The 16,946-nt window shown below is 52.3% G+C and overlaps 1 protein-coding gene across 3 annotated transcripts in view; it reads right to left on the minus strand.

Moving 5' to 3' along the window:
• MAGI3 (membrane associated guanylate kinase, WW and PDZ domain containing 3) overlaps positions 1-9,508 on the minus strand; it is a 50,936-nt gene extending 41,428 nt beyond the window's left edge. For 2 of the 3 annotated variants that reach the window (XM_052698085.1, XM_052698084.1), the window contains exon 1: positions 9,139-9,507. In XM_052698085.1, coding sequence (XP_052554045.1) covers positions 9,139-9,460 — 322 coding nt within the window. In that variant the 5' untranslated portion in view covers positions 9,461-9,507. Of the gene's footprint in view, positions 1-9,138 lie in introns of all 3 variants that reach the window. The other variant, XM_052698087.1, reaches the window with a different exon arrangement.
• Between the last annotated feature and the right edge of the window lie 7,438 nt (positions 9,509-16,946).

Genomic DNA, 16,946 nt, shown 5'->3' on the forward strand with positions numbered 1-16,946 from the left:
GAAAGGACGCTGCCAATGTTTTAAAGCTCAGAAAGTGCTTTTAATGTTTTTTATTATTATTATTTCCCCATGCTGTGTTTACTGTTTTACATATGCCTCTGACTGCCAAGGAATTGTTAACTAATTACCAGGAGATTCATTTTGTTAGTGCACAGCTGGGTACTTGGTCATGCAACATCTGCTTCTCAGCATTTCTCCTCTCCTTATCTCACAGTTAGTGAGGAAGAGGTCTCAGCAGAGCACATGGAAACTGGAACTGGTAAATGAGTCTATTAACTGCTGGTAATTAATACGGGATCCTCTGGATTACTGATGAACCCACGTGTCCCACAGACACTCTGGCTATCTCCTCCTATCCCAGATCTCTGCAGGTTAGTTTTTACCTTCAGAACAAACTTCTTCCACTACTTGAAAACACATTATAAAGCAGAACCAGCTGAAGCAGAGAGGATAAACAAAGGCAGCAACCTCACAGTAAGAAAACTGCTGTTCTCATTTCTACTTTGTGCTTTCTATCATAAATAGGAGCCTGAGCTGGGTGCAGCCTGAGCAGTCTGACAGTGCCGGGCTGCAGCCACCTCGTCATCCCAGTCACACGCTGTCCCTCATTGTCACAACGTTGACACAACAGCAAAAATCACACACCAATTAAAATCCAAAGAAGAGAACAGAAAACAACTCCCTTGGCAGGCAGCCGCAGCGGCCGTGTGAAGGATGAGTTATCAGCCTGTCATCGACTTTCTCCAGGTGACTTCATCTTCATTATTGCCTCCACACGTTCTCCACAAGGTAGATGTCTTGAGCAGAGCAGCGATGTTCACGCAGGCCATGAGATCCCTTGGTACAGCCCCACAGTCCCAGCTCTGGGGTGCACTCTTGCAGGGCAGGCCTGCTCCGTGTCTGCTCACAGAGCTCCCCAACCCCGGGCTGACACAGGAATGGAGCTCTTCTCATAAGAATGCACTTCAAATAACAAGACAGCTTTACAGGCAAAGCCAAATGTAATTCCTGTTCTCAATTCACAATCAATCAGAAGGCAGCTACATACACACACCCCAACAGGGAAACCAGAACTGACACACAGCCATTTTTCCCTCTATTTATTGCATCGTTGCCTTTCCTGTCATCCTCCCCCAGCTATATTCATTCTGGAGCCATCTCTTTGAAATGCTTTACTACTGCCAGGGCGCAGCATTTCACAGAGCAGATATTTGGATACCCACAACAGACCTTTACCAAAGCGCTCCTTTATTCAGAGCCACCCTCAGTACCTCCACATTTACTTCCACCACTATTTGAAGGCAAATGAAGAAGCAGAGGTACAACCAGCCCACGGCAGGGGATGGGGCCGGGGGCTCCGGGTCTCTTCAACCCAACCACGCTGCAGTGCTATGAAATACGGAGCAGCAGCAGATCTCATCACGCTTGAGCAGGCACAGCTTTCCTTTCAGTTCCCTTCACATCCAACATCTCTGCAACCACCTGAACCAGAGAGAGCAATGGACCTCTTAACAATGTAGTTCAATTAAGAAAGAAAAAAACGAAAAGATGTATTTGCCAAGAGGCAACAAATTACAACTGCAGAACAACAACCGTATGTCCCCAAGGGTGATTCAACAAAGCGGGAACTGATGTCAGTCCTTTCTCCTCTCCTGCATTAGGGAAAAAGCACGGATGGAAGCTCCTCAGGTACAAACCCTTGTACTACTCCTATACCACGACACTCCACATCACGGAGCAGAGTTTGATGACTGAATGGAGCAACATCACATGCAATGCTGCGATGCTCACATTCCTTCCTGAGCAGAGCAGCTCCGTGTCTGCAGGAGCAGCAGCAGAACAGCAGCACCTTCCTCCTCTCCACACACACAGCTGTGTTGTCTTTTTTTCCTCCTAGAACCCGTGCTAAAACCAGGGCAGAGCTGCTGCATGGCCAAGCAGGGCTGGTTAAATTCCTGCAGTCACGGCCCAGCAGTAGTATCCTCCAGGCTCTGGAAGGCTCCGATGCCAGCATTTGGGATGAGGAACCATATGAACAGCACTAACGTGTCTGCCACTCTTTTTTCAGAGGGATTCACAGCTCCGGTGGAGACAACTGGTGCAGCTCTGTTCTGGTGCCATCCTCACAGCATCTGCTCCACCAGCACGGGGACAGGAGAGGCTGAAGGCTCCTCAGCACAAACCTCAAGGCTCACATCTGTGATCACAGGTAGATTCCAGCCCTCCCAGGCTCTCATGCCTTTACATCCATTTACATTAGAAAGATGAAGTTTTTGGGGGGTTATACCTTAATTCCTCTTCCACTCAGTGTCAAGCAGTGTCTGCAGGTACTTCTGCACAGCCATTAGCAACTCAGTGCAAAAACATACAGCCATGCAACTGCTGGCTGTTCTGATGAGCGCTAAGTGCCTTGCCCTGATGAATTCATTTAAGTATCACTGGCATCTCCTAACGGGCATTAATTAAACTTTTCCAGCATCTCTACCTTCACTAAAGAAAAGTAATTACTCTCCGCTGCCCTACAGAGAGGGAAATAAAATCCTCAGGATTAGGTATTTTTACACCACGTAAGTAGGGCAGCAGAGCTGCCACTCCGGCACAAGTTGTGCAGTTGTTCCACGACACAGAACCTGCCGCCCCACGTCCTGGGGGCTGAGAAGCACACAGCTGGGCAGGGCTGGAACGATGGCAAACCACAGCCGATCTGAAGCGCAATCCAGGCGATGGATGGTTCAAACCATTGCTCAAACCATTGCTGGGCAGCAGAGCAGCACTGCTTTTCACTTACTGGCACTTCCACTCGGCGGTGCCTGCGGCTACTGAGCTGTTTTCACAAACACAGCCCTCCCTGCATCAAAGCATTTGCAATCTAATCTCGCTGCAAAGGAGATTAGTGAAATTACTGAGCAGTAATAGTTTCAGCAACAGAGGTAAAAATACTTCCCTGGCACTTTGGGTCAGCTGATTTCTGAGGAATTCTTTAGACCAATAACGGATGAAACAAGCCATTAAACATCATTCCCTGGGATTAATGGGGACTCTGCCTCCCTCTTACATAACGGGATTTTGAAATTCCTCCCAAGTACATGCATTAGGAGGAAATCATCTCTGCAAACCTAAAACTTTAGGGCTTAGTTATTTCCTGATAGTTCTGTGGGTTTAGAGGAAATAAACTGTACGTTAATCCTCTTGGATTTAATGAGCAGCACCAGCAAGCCTTTAGCAAACCTTCGTTTGGACGAAGGTCACCGCCAATGAGGGCTGTAACCAAAGCAAACTTGCATCTACGGACAATGAAATCCTAAAGGCAGGAGAAGGCCTAACTGCTTTGCACTCACTTTCATTTCAGCCAAACCTGTGTCACGATTATTTAAAAATCCACTGTCCCTAGCTTTTTACGTACAAGTAGGAAAATATCTCATCAGCATGCTGAGTTACACTGGGTTCAAATTACTGGTCAGCAGTTTTATGTTTTGTTCTTTAACAGTGTCGGGAAAAGCAGAACCAAGTGGCAGAGATACACACGCCCTGGGCTCGGCCGCAGCACGGAGCTGGCAGCCACAGCTGCACAAACACCAGGCATGTGCCAATGGAACCAAACAGCCCTCGTTCCCACTTCAGTCATGTTTGTGTTGTGATATTCCCCTTGATCCTGCAGGAAAAAGGAAAATCCACGCTGAAGCAGGCACTTCTTTTTGTTATGGCCTATTTTAAGAGGGATTTTCCTGCTTGGTGCTCACTGAAGCCCTGCTCTCAACACCGCTCACCTCCGATGTGCTTCTTCTTCTCATGTATTCAGAGAGTGCTGCAATCCTCCAGGACCTCCTGGATGGCAGCCCCAGCACTGCAGGCCAACCTGAATGCCCCTGCTGGCTCCTGCTATGGACACCCATGTGAGCAGTGCTTGGTTCACAGCTGCTGCAGGAGGCCCACAGTGCATCCTAATGGTCAGCATCCCCCTGGCCCACCAGCACAGCCCCCTGGCCCACTCCTGATTCAGCCCAGTGAGGACCTCAGGTCAACACCTCTCACCCTGCCACAACCACACCTGTGTGCAGAACGCAACCCAAGCAGAACAGCCCCAGGCAGCTCCCACCACCACCTCCCTCCTCACAGCCCACAGAACATTCAAAAGCTGACCAAACTCCCAAATGGTGAAGTGATGCAAAGCAGTGTGCCAGGGCTCTAATCACAAGCTACCTCCTCTCCTGCATACCAAAGCTGTCCTAATAGAAGGGATACAATTTGAATCTCAAAGCATAATGAGCACCAAATTGCTCTCAGAATTTAACTGCAAAACAACCTCAGTCCAAGGGAAATGAAATTCCCCCTAGGTGCCTTATCAAAGATTCTCTGAAAAGGCATTGGGGGCATTTAAACCCATTGCTCCTTATTCCTACACTCCACGCAGGCTGCACTTCAGAATATCCATGATTGTTTTTCAGAGCAACTTTTGGCAGATGACTGCACACAGCTCCTGACTTTGCATTTTAAAATGCAAAATGGCCTTCAGTGTTGTTCATCGCCCTGAGAGAGGCAGATGCTGAGCACCTCAAACCCCATCTGCTTACCAGAACATAAACAGCACTGGAACATACCAACCATTCCTTTGTATTTCCAGGACACAGCTCTACCCTCACATTTACACTACAAAGTGAGATGCCTAATGGCCAGACCTACAGGGTGTGGGTTGGAGGCTGGGCTGTGAGGAGAGGAGCTGCTCCTTCTTTTAAGTGACTTCAGTGTTTAGTCTATGATGCATCTTTAGATTGGAAACTTCTGAAAGTGTTTTTATGTAAACCCATCACGGCCTGCAGACAGCTATGGAGAGCTGTAAACCTGTGAGCCAAGAATGCAGGATGGAGTAAACATCACTCATCTCCCAGGTGCAACAGCGTAAGTCGCTTTTAGAACAGACCAGTCGCTTTTCAGAAGAATGTTTTTCAGGCAGGGCTTCCTCCAGCCCAGCCCTGGCACCCCAGGAACTCCTCCAGCACATGTGTGTCTCTGTGGAGATCCCTCAAGTTGCTGCAGCTCCCACTTGGCTGGCAGAGCAAAAGCACTGTGAACAACACAGCACGAGAGGAGCGCTCCCAGCTCTTCACTGCAAGGAGGAAACAAGTTGGGGGAGACACAGGAATCAAGCAGGAGAAAGGAGGGATGGCTGTGCCTTCCCCCATGCAATGCTCCTGCAGCATGTGCAGTCTCACTCTGCAAACACCGCTGGGCTCAGGCAGAGCTTCCCTTTGGTGACCTCTCACTTCCTGCTGCCGCTGGTTACCTGCCCCAGTCACCTCCTACCTGCACTGAGAGGAGGAGCAACAAGCTCCCATGGCTGCTCTTCAGTACAGCACGGCACATTCCTGCTCCTCTGTGCTGTAATTCCACCCTCCTCTGTCTCTCAGAGTAAAGGTTTTCCACCGTGGCCAGATCCAAGTACACAGCGCTGGGCAGACATCATTGCTGCTGTCGCTGCCGTGAGCCCCTGGGTTTCTGTTCTCCTATCAGGACAGCACTAGTTTAGATTGATAAGAAAGCAGCAAATGTTTCCAAACGCAGCAGGTTTAAAGAAAGTTGAGTGAGCAGTAATTCCATACAACCACGCCAACCTCGCTGACCGCCTTCAACGCCTCTTGAAAGAATGCTTCATCACCACGCAGATGAAAATAACGTATCTCTACACAGCTCTCCCAGATTCCCACTTCTGGTATTTATATAGAACCCACGATCCATATTCATCAGACCCCAGCTGTTAGTCTGATTGTATTTATTACCAAAGTCAGTAATGAAACAGCACTGAAGTAGAACGCAGTCAAAATGCACACGGAAGCACACCACGGTCTGGCAGAGCTGGAATTCCAGTTTTACAGTTTTCATGCAGATAACTGAAGAGATACAGCAACCCTGAACCTAAAGGGATTAACTCCTTACTTACATATTACACACTGCTTTCCTGAGATGAATCAAGTTATGCAAACTGCTCCATTCAGCAGGGCAGAGCGACGCAGGACTGACAGCAAACACAGCAGTGACTTTTCATTTGAGGACACTGCACACAACTAAAAGCAACCAGCAACCCCTGAAAAACTACACTCCATTTCTTGTCTTGCCACAAAAGCACGGTGACGCACGTTTGCACAGAGGACCGTTCTGATGTTGTGTCACCTCAAAAGCTGCACCTGCATGGAGCCAAAGCCACGCCGCAGGGCACAGAGCAGCAGCGCAGGCCCAGCACCCAGCAGCAACAGAGAAGGGAACTGGGGGGGATTCTGGATTCAAAGCAACTCAGTGCAATTCTGCAGACTTTCTCACCGTCGTTGTTTTCCCCTCCAGGATGAAGCAAGGAGTGACTCTCAGATACGGCAGAAGAGCTTGTGCTTTTCTTCATCCACATCCAGAGCTCCCAGGAATAAAGCTGCTTTAAAGAAGAAAACTGCTCTGGCTCAGGGAACAATACACAATTTAACTAACAGGTGTGGATGTGAGGAGATAGCTCTTAAGAGGAGGCATCCTGAAGAGCCAGAAGAATGCATTCAAAGGCCTTAAATCAGAGCAACAACCGAAACCTGAGGAGTTTTTTCAGCTCTCAATCTGAGTGCATGCTGCTCATTATATTTTTCAGACTTTCAGAATCACCAGCTGAAAAATAACTTCAAGAAGAAGCTAAAAAAAAAACAAAAAACTTTGAAAAGACACTAAGGAAGTTGAATCTTCCGAGACAACGAAACCCAGTCATTTTCTGCAACCAACGAGGCCCTGGTTACAGCAGCTGAGAGCTCAGACAGAACCAGGGAGCGATGTGTGGCTGAAGCCACGGCTTCTAATGAAGATTCATGCTCATTCCCACTGAGCACAGCAGCTCCTGCCATCGCAGAGCAGAGCCAACCGACACTTCAAGGATTTTAAGCAAGTTAGTTCCGGGCTAGCAGGCAAACCAGGACTGTAAGAGCGGAAAAACAAAAAATCCTCTCTGTCACAACCAACACACACATGCAGGTGTCTCAATCACAGCTGTCTGAGCAGAAAGGCTTTGCTTTCAGGTCACCTGGAGCACCAAGTTAACCCACCCTACAAACCCTGTAGCTATGGGGTGGCTCTGGGGCTGATGTCACCACCGTGCCCAGCTCAGGTGATTCCAGTCCGGCGCTGCCTGAGAGGCCCCAGCGAGCAGAGCACAGCACAGAGCAGCACCCTGAAGGGAACAAATTCAGAGCGTTCAGCAGCACAGCGGTTGTTTAACTGGCCACATGAGGCCTCATTATCGTTTGAAGCTAACGCACCAAGAAAGAATAGAATAATTAGAGCTGGTGAAATCACAGCACTCATGGCTGCGAGATTTAAACAAAGGAGTGTGCGAAAAGGAATGGCAAGATGCTCTATGCCAAGAATAACATGTTCGTATAGAGAGGAATGGGAGGTTACAAATTGCACACACCTACGGCTGCTGACAGCCATCACGGTGCTTTGGGCACCAACCCACGGCCTCACTCTGTGGGGCAGAGAACACGGCCAGAGAGGGAAGGAACCAGTCCTTCAGCAACAAAGTGGTCCATCGTTCCCAATCCGCACGTAACAGATGGCGTTCAATTTAGTATTCATATCATTCGAGTGTCTTACCAAACAAGACTAAACAGTATCTTGAAATTTCCATTTTCCATTTTCCGTGAGATTGCTAGAAGGATCACAGACAGATTTCACTGCTGCCAACGAAAGCTGTTGCTGCCTTTTAATGAAGGATGCTCAGAGCAGCAGGCAGCCCGGCTCCCATCCGCTGCACACCTGCACTCAGCCCCACTCAGAACAGGCAGCTTGATCCCTGCACGGGATCTCAGAAGGATGCAGCATGGATGGGCTCAGAGCTCAGACACACGGAAAGCGTCACGCATCACCACCTCTGCAGCCCCGGCACTGCTGGGAGCACTGGGATGGGAGCAGAGGAGCCCCGCAGAGCTCTGCCTGCTGCCTCTGTGCTCCTCCATGCACCCCCAGCTCCGTGTGGTGTCAACAGCAACAGCCTGCTGCGAGCTGCTGCGCTTAAGGACAGCAAGTCTGACACAGAAGCTTGCTGCCAAAACCATCTGATGTGGTAAATAAGTTCACAATATGTTCTAGCATGGAAAAGCTGCTCCATCTCGAGCATGGATATGATTTGTTCCAAAAATTACATAAAAATCAGCAGAAAAAAGCCAGTTGTACACACAAGGCTCAGCCCAGTGCTCAGCAGCCCCATCCCACCACTCTGTGTGGGGCATCGTGAGACCCTCACCTGTCCTACAGCACCTTTCTGCTTGACATTGCATACACTCATCCTAATACCTGTTCTGGCAATTTTAATGTGAAGTCTGGGACATCTCTGCTATGGAAATCCCAGCACAGGAACATCCCTGCTGCCCTCCAGAGCAAACGCAATTCCATTTGATACTTTGAGTTCCATCTCCCATTAAATTCTCCTCTTTTAATTAAAGATTTATTACTGCCTTGTATTAATGAACTTATTCCTCAATTTATTTACCCTTTCTGTTTTTCTGTTTTCTCCATTTCAATCAGACTTCCAGAGCTCTCCAGGATCCTCCCGTGGGTCACTTCTGTTCTGCTTTATGCAGGCGATACCCATCAGGGCACAGCAGATAACTCTTAATTAGCGGTCAAAAGAGGAAACTGCCTTCAGGTACACATTACCTACAACCAAACGACGGCCCGGGGATCGCAAATAAGCACAGAACAAAGCGGATAGATAAGAAGCGCGGAGCTGCCAGCCCCTGCGGCACCGCCGGTGCTCACACAGGGCACAGCGAGCTCACAGCCGACCATTACAACCCGGGGAGCGGGGAACCAACACAGCCTGGCACCGCCAGGCACACGGACCGATGGATTTATCGCATCCGCGCCCAGAACGAATCCAAACCTACGGCGAGACGAATCGAACGGACCGCGCTCCCGCTGCCCGCGCTGCCCGCCGCCGCGAAGGACGCACGGAGCGCCCGCACCGCTCTGCCCCGCCGGGCCCGGCGCCGGAGCCGCCGGAGCCACCGCCCCCGCCCGCCCCGCAGCCCCGCCCGCCCCGCTCCAACTCCGGTCCCGCCGCCCGAAGGCCGCCACGCCGGGCCCGCAGCGCACGGGCGCGGCCTGCGGGCTCACCTGGCCGCACGGTCTTGAGTCGCACGGGCTCCCTGAAGTGCCGGATGACGGCCAGCGTGTCGCGGTGCGTCAGGCCGCTCACCGGGGTGCCGTTCACTTCCAGCAGCACGTCCCCCGGCGCCGGCGCTTTGCCCGACAGCAGCGCGGGGCCCGGCGCGCCCTCGGCGCCCGTCGGCAGCCGGCCCGCCAGGTACGGGAACTCGCCGCGCTCGGCGCCGCCGTGCAGCAGCTCGGGGTCGGGGCCCGCCGGGCCGCCCCAGGACACCACGCACTCCTGCACCTTGCTCAGCCAGTGCCGCTTCTTCCGCAGCGTTTTGGACATGCCGCACCATGGGCGCGCCCGCGCCGCCTCCCGCACCGGCCGCTGCCGCCCGACTGCCGCCCGCCGCGGCGGCGCCGCCCGCCCCGCCCCCTACGCGCGCCCCCGGCCCTGCCGCGCCGGCCCCGCCCCCATTCAGCCGGGGCGGGGCTCGTGACGTCACGGCGGCGCGCGCCGCCTTCGTTGGCGCGCGCTGTGCTCGGAGCGCGCGTGAGAGCCAAGGGGAGGCGCGCGGAGCAGCGGCCGCCGTTGCGGAGCAGCGATCCGGGGCGCTCGCACCGCGCCGGCTTTGCTCCCAGCTCTGTGTCTCGGCTCGGCACTCGTCGGCACGGCCCGACGACTGAACCGCCACGAGTGCCGACCACGAGGGAGCCGCTCCGGCAGCGGTCATCACCGCTGTGAAGGGCAGAAATGAATCCCGGCCATGCGGTTTGATGAGCGTTTTTGTGCCCGCTCCTCTTCAGTCTGAATTCCCGCTGCATTCCGTGCGCGGTGCCCCATCCCGACGGAGCGGCCACACTGAGAGGTGCTGCGGAGCCCGGCGGTGTTTGCAGCTGCAGCACGACGGGTGTTTATCTGTCTGTCTGTTTGTCTGTTTGTTTGCAGCGCTGCGCCCCGGCGCTCACCTCTGTTTGCACAACAGCGCGTTTGGAGGCATCGCGTTTCGACACGGAGCGCTCTGCAGTGGTAAACAGCAACAAAGGGTTCGTTTCTGTGTAGCACAGAAACCGCTGAGAGCCTCCTGCAGCAGAACTGCTCCAAACAAACCCCTCCTGCTGCTACACGCTGTCCCGTTCCTGCCCAGCTCTGTCCCTTTGCAGGCCTGCTCCTCTGTGACACGCAGCTAACAGCTGTCTGCCCACCTACCAGAACTCACATCGCTGTTCCTTTGGGCCGTACTTTAATTATCCATCTGCTGCTCGTTACCTCTGGGCTGCAGGTGATTGGAGCTGGAGCTGTGCTGGGTGTCTCCCCCCCTCCTCTGCTTCCAGCACACGGGCTGTGAGCACGGAGCACTGCTGGGCATCAGGCATCAACCCAACAACGAGACCCAAACTGGTGCAGCTCCGTGAGTGTGCCTTAATGTGTTTCACAGATTCATAGAACGGCCTGGGTTGAAAAGGACCACAATGTTCATCTCATTTCAACCCCCTGCTATGTGCAGGGTCGCCAACCAGCAGACCAGGCTGCACAGAGCCACATCCAGCCTGGATTTCTTACACATAGAAGCAGTTAATTCCGTGTTAAATACAACAAGGATTTCACACTCACTTCAATCCACTTGTCCTTTGGGGCGATGTGATGCCATACAGGCAGGGCTGAGCTCTGCCACATCACAGCTGAGAGAAGGAACTGCTCTGAGACCGCAGCTGTGCAGGGATGCAGTGTTTGTTTATCGCACTGTCAGAGTTCAAAAGCGATCAGAACAGCAAAAACATGTCAGACTGCTGTTTAATTAGAGCGTGAAGACACACTTTTGGTGGAGAGGACAGAAAGGGAATCATGGTGCTGTGTTTGGACTCTTACAAAGTCATTCCTGTGCCCAATGCTTGCAGTGCCACTGCTTGTGTTGCCAAGCTCTGAAAAAAGCCCAGAGAGCAAAGCCAGGTCTGAATGCAGATCTGTGCCATCCTGGCTGAGCCCTGCTGGCTCCACCTGGAGCTGGGGCACCATCTCCAGTGTTTGATCCATGCATCACCACAGTGCCAACAACAACAGCATTTGTGCATCATTATGTCTTTTTCTCTCTCTCCCCCTCCCCCCCCCAAATAAAAAACACCCTGAGGCACTGCAGATATTAAATAGGTGATCATTATGTTCAATAGGGACTGACTCTCACAAATAATCACATAAAGTTTAGAAACAACAGGAGGTTGGGGATTCACCAAGTTTTGGTGAGATGTTGCAGCAAATTCATCCCAATCACATCCTCTGTATGCCTTGATTTCCCAGCTGAAAACACAGTGCTGCTGGACCTGGGGCTGCAGCCCCCAGCAGTATTTGTAACACAGAGGTGTGCAGAGCACAGCAATGTGCCCCCAAGCACTGTTCATCCACTTTGAAATAAAGAAGGCAACCACAGGGATTGCTCTACATGTGCTGTGAGTGCAGCTGGTTGCTGCTGGAGCTTTGTGTATAGGGGAGCTAAAAAGATGAACTAAGAGGACTTGTCAGTGTGAATCAGGAGGCAGCCTATGCAAATCCCCCTCTGCTGCTCGCTCTGGGATGCACGCTGAGTGTCTGCGATGCGATCAAGCACTGCTGCTGCCTATGGATGCAAAGCGCAGATAAAGACCCAGGGAGTGAACCGAGGGAGCCGTGCAGTCACACAGAATCACAACTGAGCGTGGGTTTGAAGTCTGCATGTTGGATTTAGAGCCTAAAAGTAGTAATGGAGCATTTAAGTCTGGATCTTGAGCTTAGCGCCGTGCGGAACCATCAGGGAGGGATAAGCCTGTGGATGTGGTGAGGTGATGTGGGGCCAGGTGGGCACTGGGGGTGCTGCTGGGGGTCACCCCTGGGGATGTGCAGCCACAGCTGGGATCAGCACACATCCCAGCTGATAGCCAGAGCTGAGCTGCGTCCCTGGGGAGATGTCCCCTCTTTGCCATACTGGTGAGCTGAGACCATATGCAAGCTCCAGGCTTTCACCCACTCATAGAGGATGCAGAGAAATGCCTCAGATCAGCTGTGCTGACAGCCCCTCTGTCCCAGACAGGATGAGCAGTGCTGCTCCATTCCAGAGCAGAGCAGAGCTCTGCAGCCTTCAGCTCTGATGGCTCCCAGCCTGCTGGGCCAGGTGAAGGCAAAGCTCTGCTCCTTGCAGCACTTCCTCATGTTCCATTGCTCAGACTGCTGCAAGATCCAGAAGTGCCCTTTGTGCCAGGCAGTTTGGGCATTGGGAACCCAGCTGGGCTCCGGGCTGCTGCACCCACTTACAGGGAGGGCTTTGATTCTGTGATTTCGCAGTCATCCCCAGGAATGGGATCACCTGTTGCAAATATCACCTCCTGAGAGCTTGCCTGAAACAAACTGAACTTCACAAGCTCTCGGCTTCATCAGTTCTTCCATTGCCCTCCATTTTTGCACATCTCTGAGCACCACTCACTAAATCCCCTGCCTGAACCTTCCCCTGGTGTCAGCGCTCTGCCAGGAGCTGGGTGAGCAGCTGTAAGCACTTCAGCTCCGTCGGTGGTTTTACATCTGTAATGGGATCTGAAAGAGCTGAAGCCGCCTTGTCGAGTTTTACAGTCCCGCTCACAGGGATTTGGGAGAACTGACATGGCCCCAAAACCCATCCCAGCCCCTGACACACGTAATCCCCAGCTCCCACCAGTCACTGTCTTCACCCCAACTGGAGCAGATGGGGCAGCAAGGAGCAGCAGCTCACAGAAAGCTGCAAAGTTCCCTGCAGAATGCATAAGGAAATCCAGGTTGCTGAGAGTGGACGCCCACTCCTGCACATCACTGCCTGCCAGCACCAGGCCCTGGTAGCCCTGCAGGCGTCTGAAGGCTGTGTTGCATCCTGCTGCTGTCTGTCACAGAGCAAACCATTGCCATTGCAGCAGCACAGCTGGGTGTAGCAGTGCTGTGCTGTGCTGTGCTGTGCTGTGCTGTGCTGTGCTGTGCTGTGCTCCCCAGGGCCCTCTGGTCACATTGCTCCCAATGCAGAGCAGACATGGGGAGGAGGGGGTGGGCTGTGGATCAAGGAGTGCTTCCATCTGCATGGACACTGCAGGAGGGCCATGATGCTCCCAGCAGCATCGCTCCAATCTACCTGCGCTGCTCTGCGCAGTGCTGTACGATTAATTCATCTCCTATCTTCCCAAGATCAGGAATTAAGCAGCAGCAATGCCATGCAAGAGTTTTTACAGACCGATGTAGGAAGGCTGTCCCTGTTCTTCTCTTTTCATTGGAGTCTCAGCAGATCTGTCACAAAACCGCTATCAAAGGCAGCAAGATGAGTGCAGCATTACTGCATCACATACAGCAGTAATAACACAAAATAATTTTGATCAAAGTTTTAGAGATCGTTTCTTTTTTTCTCCATAGCCTGGTGCTCATTACAGTAAACGACCCGGTGTTAATTTATGTGTTAGCAGAAAAAGTGAAACACCGCAGTGTGACACAACAGCCCAGACATGGGGGGGGTCTGGGGGGAATGGAGCCGTGCAGGGGGGCACAGTGAGCTCTGAATCCTCTCTGTTGTTTTGGACTCGATGATAACATCTCAAATTCTTGAGTCCCCATTCTGTTGTAGTTCAGTTTGGGGGTTATGTGCTCAGCCCTTCTCCCCAGTACTGTGGGCTGGGACCTCGTCAGCGCTGCCAGGTTTTGCCATCACTGGAACAGCAAAGGGCTCCTTGGGAACAAATGGGACGCAGCAGCTCCGTGGCTTTGCAGGGCACAGAGCTGATGCTCAGTGCTGATCAGAGGGCGATCAGGACAGAAATTAAGCAGGCCATTAAGCAGCACTCCAGTGGATTAACGTTGCTCTGTCTCCTTACACTGCAGGATTTCAAAACTCCTTTGAAGTCTGCGCATTAGAAAATCACTTTCCAAGCCACATAACTTTGAGCTTTAGATGTTTCCTAACAATTCCGTGGCTGAGGAACAGCTGACTAATCCTTTAGGATTTAATGAGGTTAACTAACATGCACAGCTTTGTAGGGAGCTGTAGGTGGTGTGTGGTAGCAAACACGAGGAGTGGTGGCTCTGAGCTCTGCAATGAGCCGTGACGGCACCGCAGCATCAGCTCCCAACCTTCTGCCAAAGCTCTGCTTTCCTCCCAGAAGCACAGAAAGAGTTCTGACCTTCTTCAGTCACCACAGTTCATAACAAATGGCTGTTTGCTTCCATCTCTTGCTGAATCACAGAATGGTTTGGGTTGGATCCTCAAGGATCACGAAGCTCCAACCCCCTGGTATCCAAACTGGGAAGAGGGGGCTATGCTGGAAGGATGGCTGGGGAAGGTTGCATATTGAACCCCCAGATCAGTGCCTGAAGCTTTGGGTCCCTAATGCCATTCCTGCCCATGTGCTGCCATTGGAGCACGTTGCCTCACAGAATCACAGAATGGTCCAGGTTGGAAGGGAACTCAAGGATCACGAAGTTCCAACCCCCTGCCACACACGCAGGGCCACCAACCTCCACATTTCATAGCAGCCCAGGCTGCCCAGGGCCCCATCCAACCTGGCCTTGAACACCTCCAGGGATGCACGGGGCATCACAGCCTCTCTGGACAGCTGTTCCAGCACCTCACCACTCTCATAGCAAAGAACTTCTCCCTGACATCCAACCTCAATCTTTGCTCCCTCAACTTCCAACCATTTCCTGGAGTCAATAGGCATTCCTGTTTCTGTTCCTCACTCAGCCCAGTTTCTGGCTGGGCAGCCCCCCTCCAGCACACAGTGTGTGTTGGCACTTCTGCCCCTGTGTGCCTGAGAAGCGAGCGGTGCGGCCATTCAGTACCAGAAGATGCCAGAATTGACACATCAGTTCATTAGGATGCAATTACGGAGTTCAGAACTTAGGCTACTCAATTATTCTTAGCAAGAAGACGCAATTAACTGCAGGTTCACATCCAACACCGCCTGGTGCCTTCAATCAGGCTCGGCGTGTTGGCTTGCACCAGCACAACTCGCAGTGCTTGGTGCAGGTGTGACGACAGCAGGTGGGGATCCGGAGCACTGCAGCAGCGCCGCCCGGCCCATGGTGCGTTCAGTGGGACCTGCAGAGGAGTGGGCTGACATTGCAAGAGCCCCTCATGGCTTTTCTGAGTGAGCACACGTGTGTGAGATGCTGACTGGGAAGGACTGCCAAGCACTCCAGTAGGAAACGGCTCTCAGGCGAACCCTCCTCCTCGCTGTCACATCGCTGCCGCTCCGTTTCCATTGCAGCAGATGCTCCGTTGGTGTCGATTTCAAAGCTCGTTTTCTGACTGCTCCACGTGGCCCAGCCCCATCAAAGCGGGGAGAGCACAGATGGGTGCTCATGGCTCAGGCTGAGCCCCTGCACCCTGTGAGCACCGACACCCCGGGTGCTGGAACTGGGTCGGGTGCTTCTGCGCTGCTGCCGCCTCGTGATTAAGCACCATAAATATTTATGATTTATTATTGCAGCTTTGGGAAAGATCTGTCTGTTACGGCTCACGGATCATAGTAGCACTAGTGGCAAATAGAAGCATAAAACTGCCTCGTGCTCGTTTGCAGCTCCCCCTCAGCTCGCAGGAGCCTGCAGACAGAGGCAGGGGCTGCTCTGTGCAAGCGGTTTCTCTACCATCTCTTCCATTCATGAATTATTTCATGGGAAAATTTCTTTTAATAATAGGAATGGAAAACTCAGAGCACCAATTGATACCTCGGCCGCTCTCGGGCTCTCGTGGTCCCTGAAAAAAAGAAAGCAATGGAGACAAAAGCCCTTACAGAGCGGCAGCCAGGTATGGGAGCTTACAGGGCCTGCACATGGAAAGAAGAAAGAAAGAAAGGAAGGAAACCTTCCAGGATTTGCTGGGTGCAAAACGCTGTGCAGCAGTGCAAAGGACTCAGATGTGCACCGTCTGCAGATGGAGAACTGCAGCCCTCATTCTGCAGCAGCACCTCAGGACTCAGAGCTCTCTTTGCTGCTCTTTCATTGCCCAGGAGGGCTGTGCAGGGAGGGCTTCAGTGCCTTGCTTTGCTTCCTCAGGTCCTTGAAATATAGAAAGTAAAACACTGCAGGATGAACAAAAGAGAGGAGCAGGCGGTCACGCTGAGGACATTTGGAGGAATGTGCTGTTACATAAAGTGTGCAGAGGAAAGGTTGATAAATACCACTCCTTCCCCTGGGAGCCCGTGGCTTGCAGGAGCCATCAGTGCACCACGGGATAGCAGATCCTCCTCACTAATTCTCCGGGTCATAAGCAAATTAGAACAGCAAAGCCCATAGGCTCTCAGTCTCCATCGGGCACAGCAGCCTGCTCACCTGCTGGCTGCTGCTGTCACAGCAAGGTCGGGGCTGCAGGCTTCAAACTCCCAAACAAACACTGCTCTTAGCCAGCAAACCCTGCAAAGGGCTTTAGAAGGCTGCAGGATTCCTGGCTCTGTGTGGCCGCACCGCAAAGTGGGGCACGGGTTGCCAGCGAGCTTCAATTGCTTTTCTGCTGCAGCGATGCCCTCTGCTTTGGCTGCACACAGCTCTGCACAGCAGCAGTGGGGCAGCTCTGCACAGCAGTGCTGTCTGTGAATGACCCACAGCTGCACCTGCAAGGAGCAAAGCACCATCAGCCCGCAGCACAGCGCTGCAAATCCTGCCTTTAATCTCAGGTTCCAGTAACAACCTTCTCTGCATCCAATTACTTGTCTTAAAACTGACATCACGATATTAAATTCCTAAGAACTAAAGCGCTTTGAAAATATAACCTACTTTAAAGCAGACAAGATTTATGGACAAAGTATTTACTTTGCAATCCTCAATGCTACCAGAACTGCTGCCACCCATCCAGAAGCCT

The sequence above is a fragment of the Tympanuchus pallidicinctus genome, unplaced genomic scaffold (assembly GCF_026119805.1).
Source record: "Tympanuchus pallidicinctus isolate F22 unplaced genomic scaffold, pur_lepc_1.0 scaffold32, whole genome shotgun sequence".
Lineage (NCBI taxonomy): Eukaryota > Metazoa > Chordata > Aves > Galliformes > Phasianidae > Tympanuchus > Tympanuchus pallidicinctus.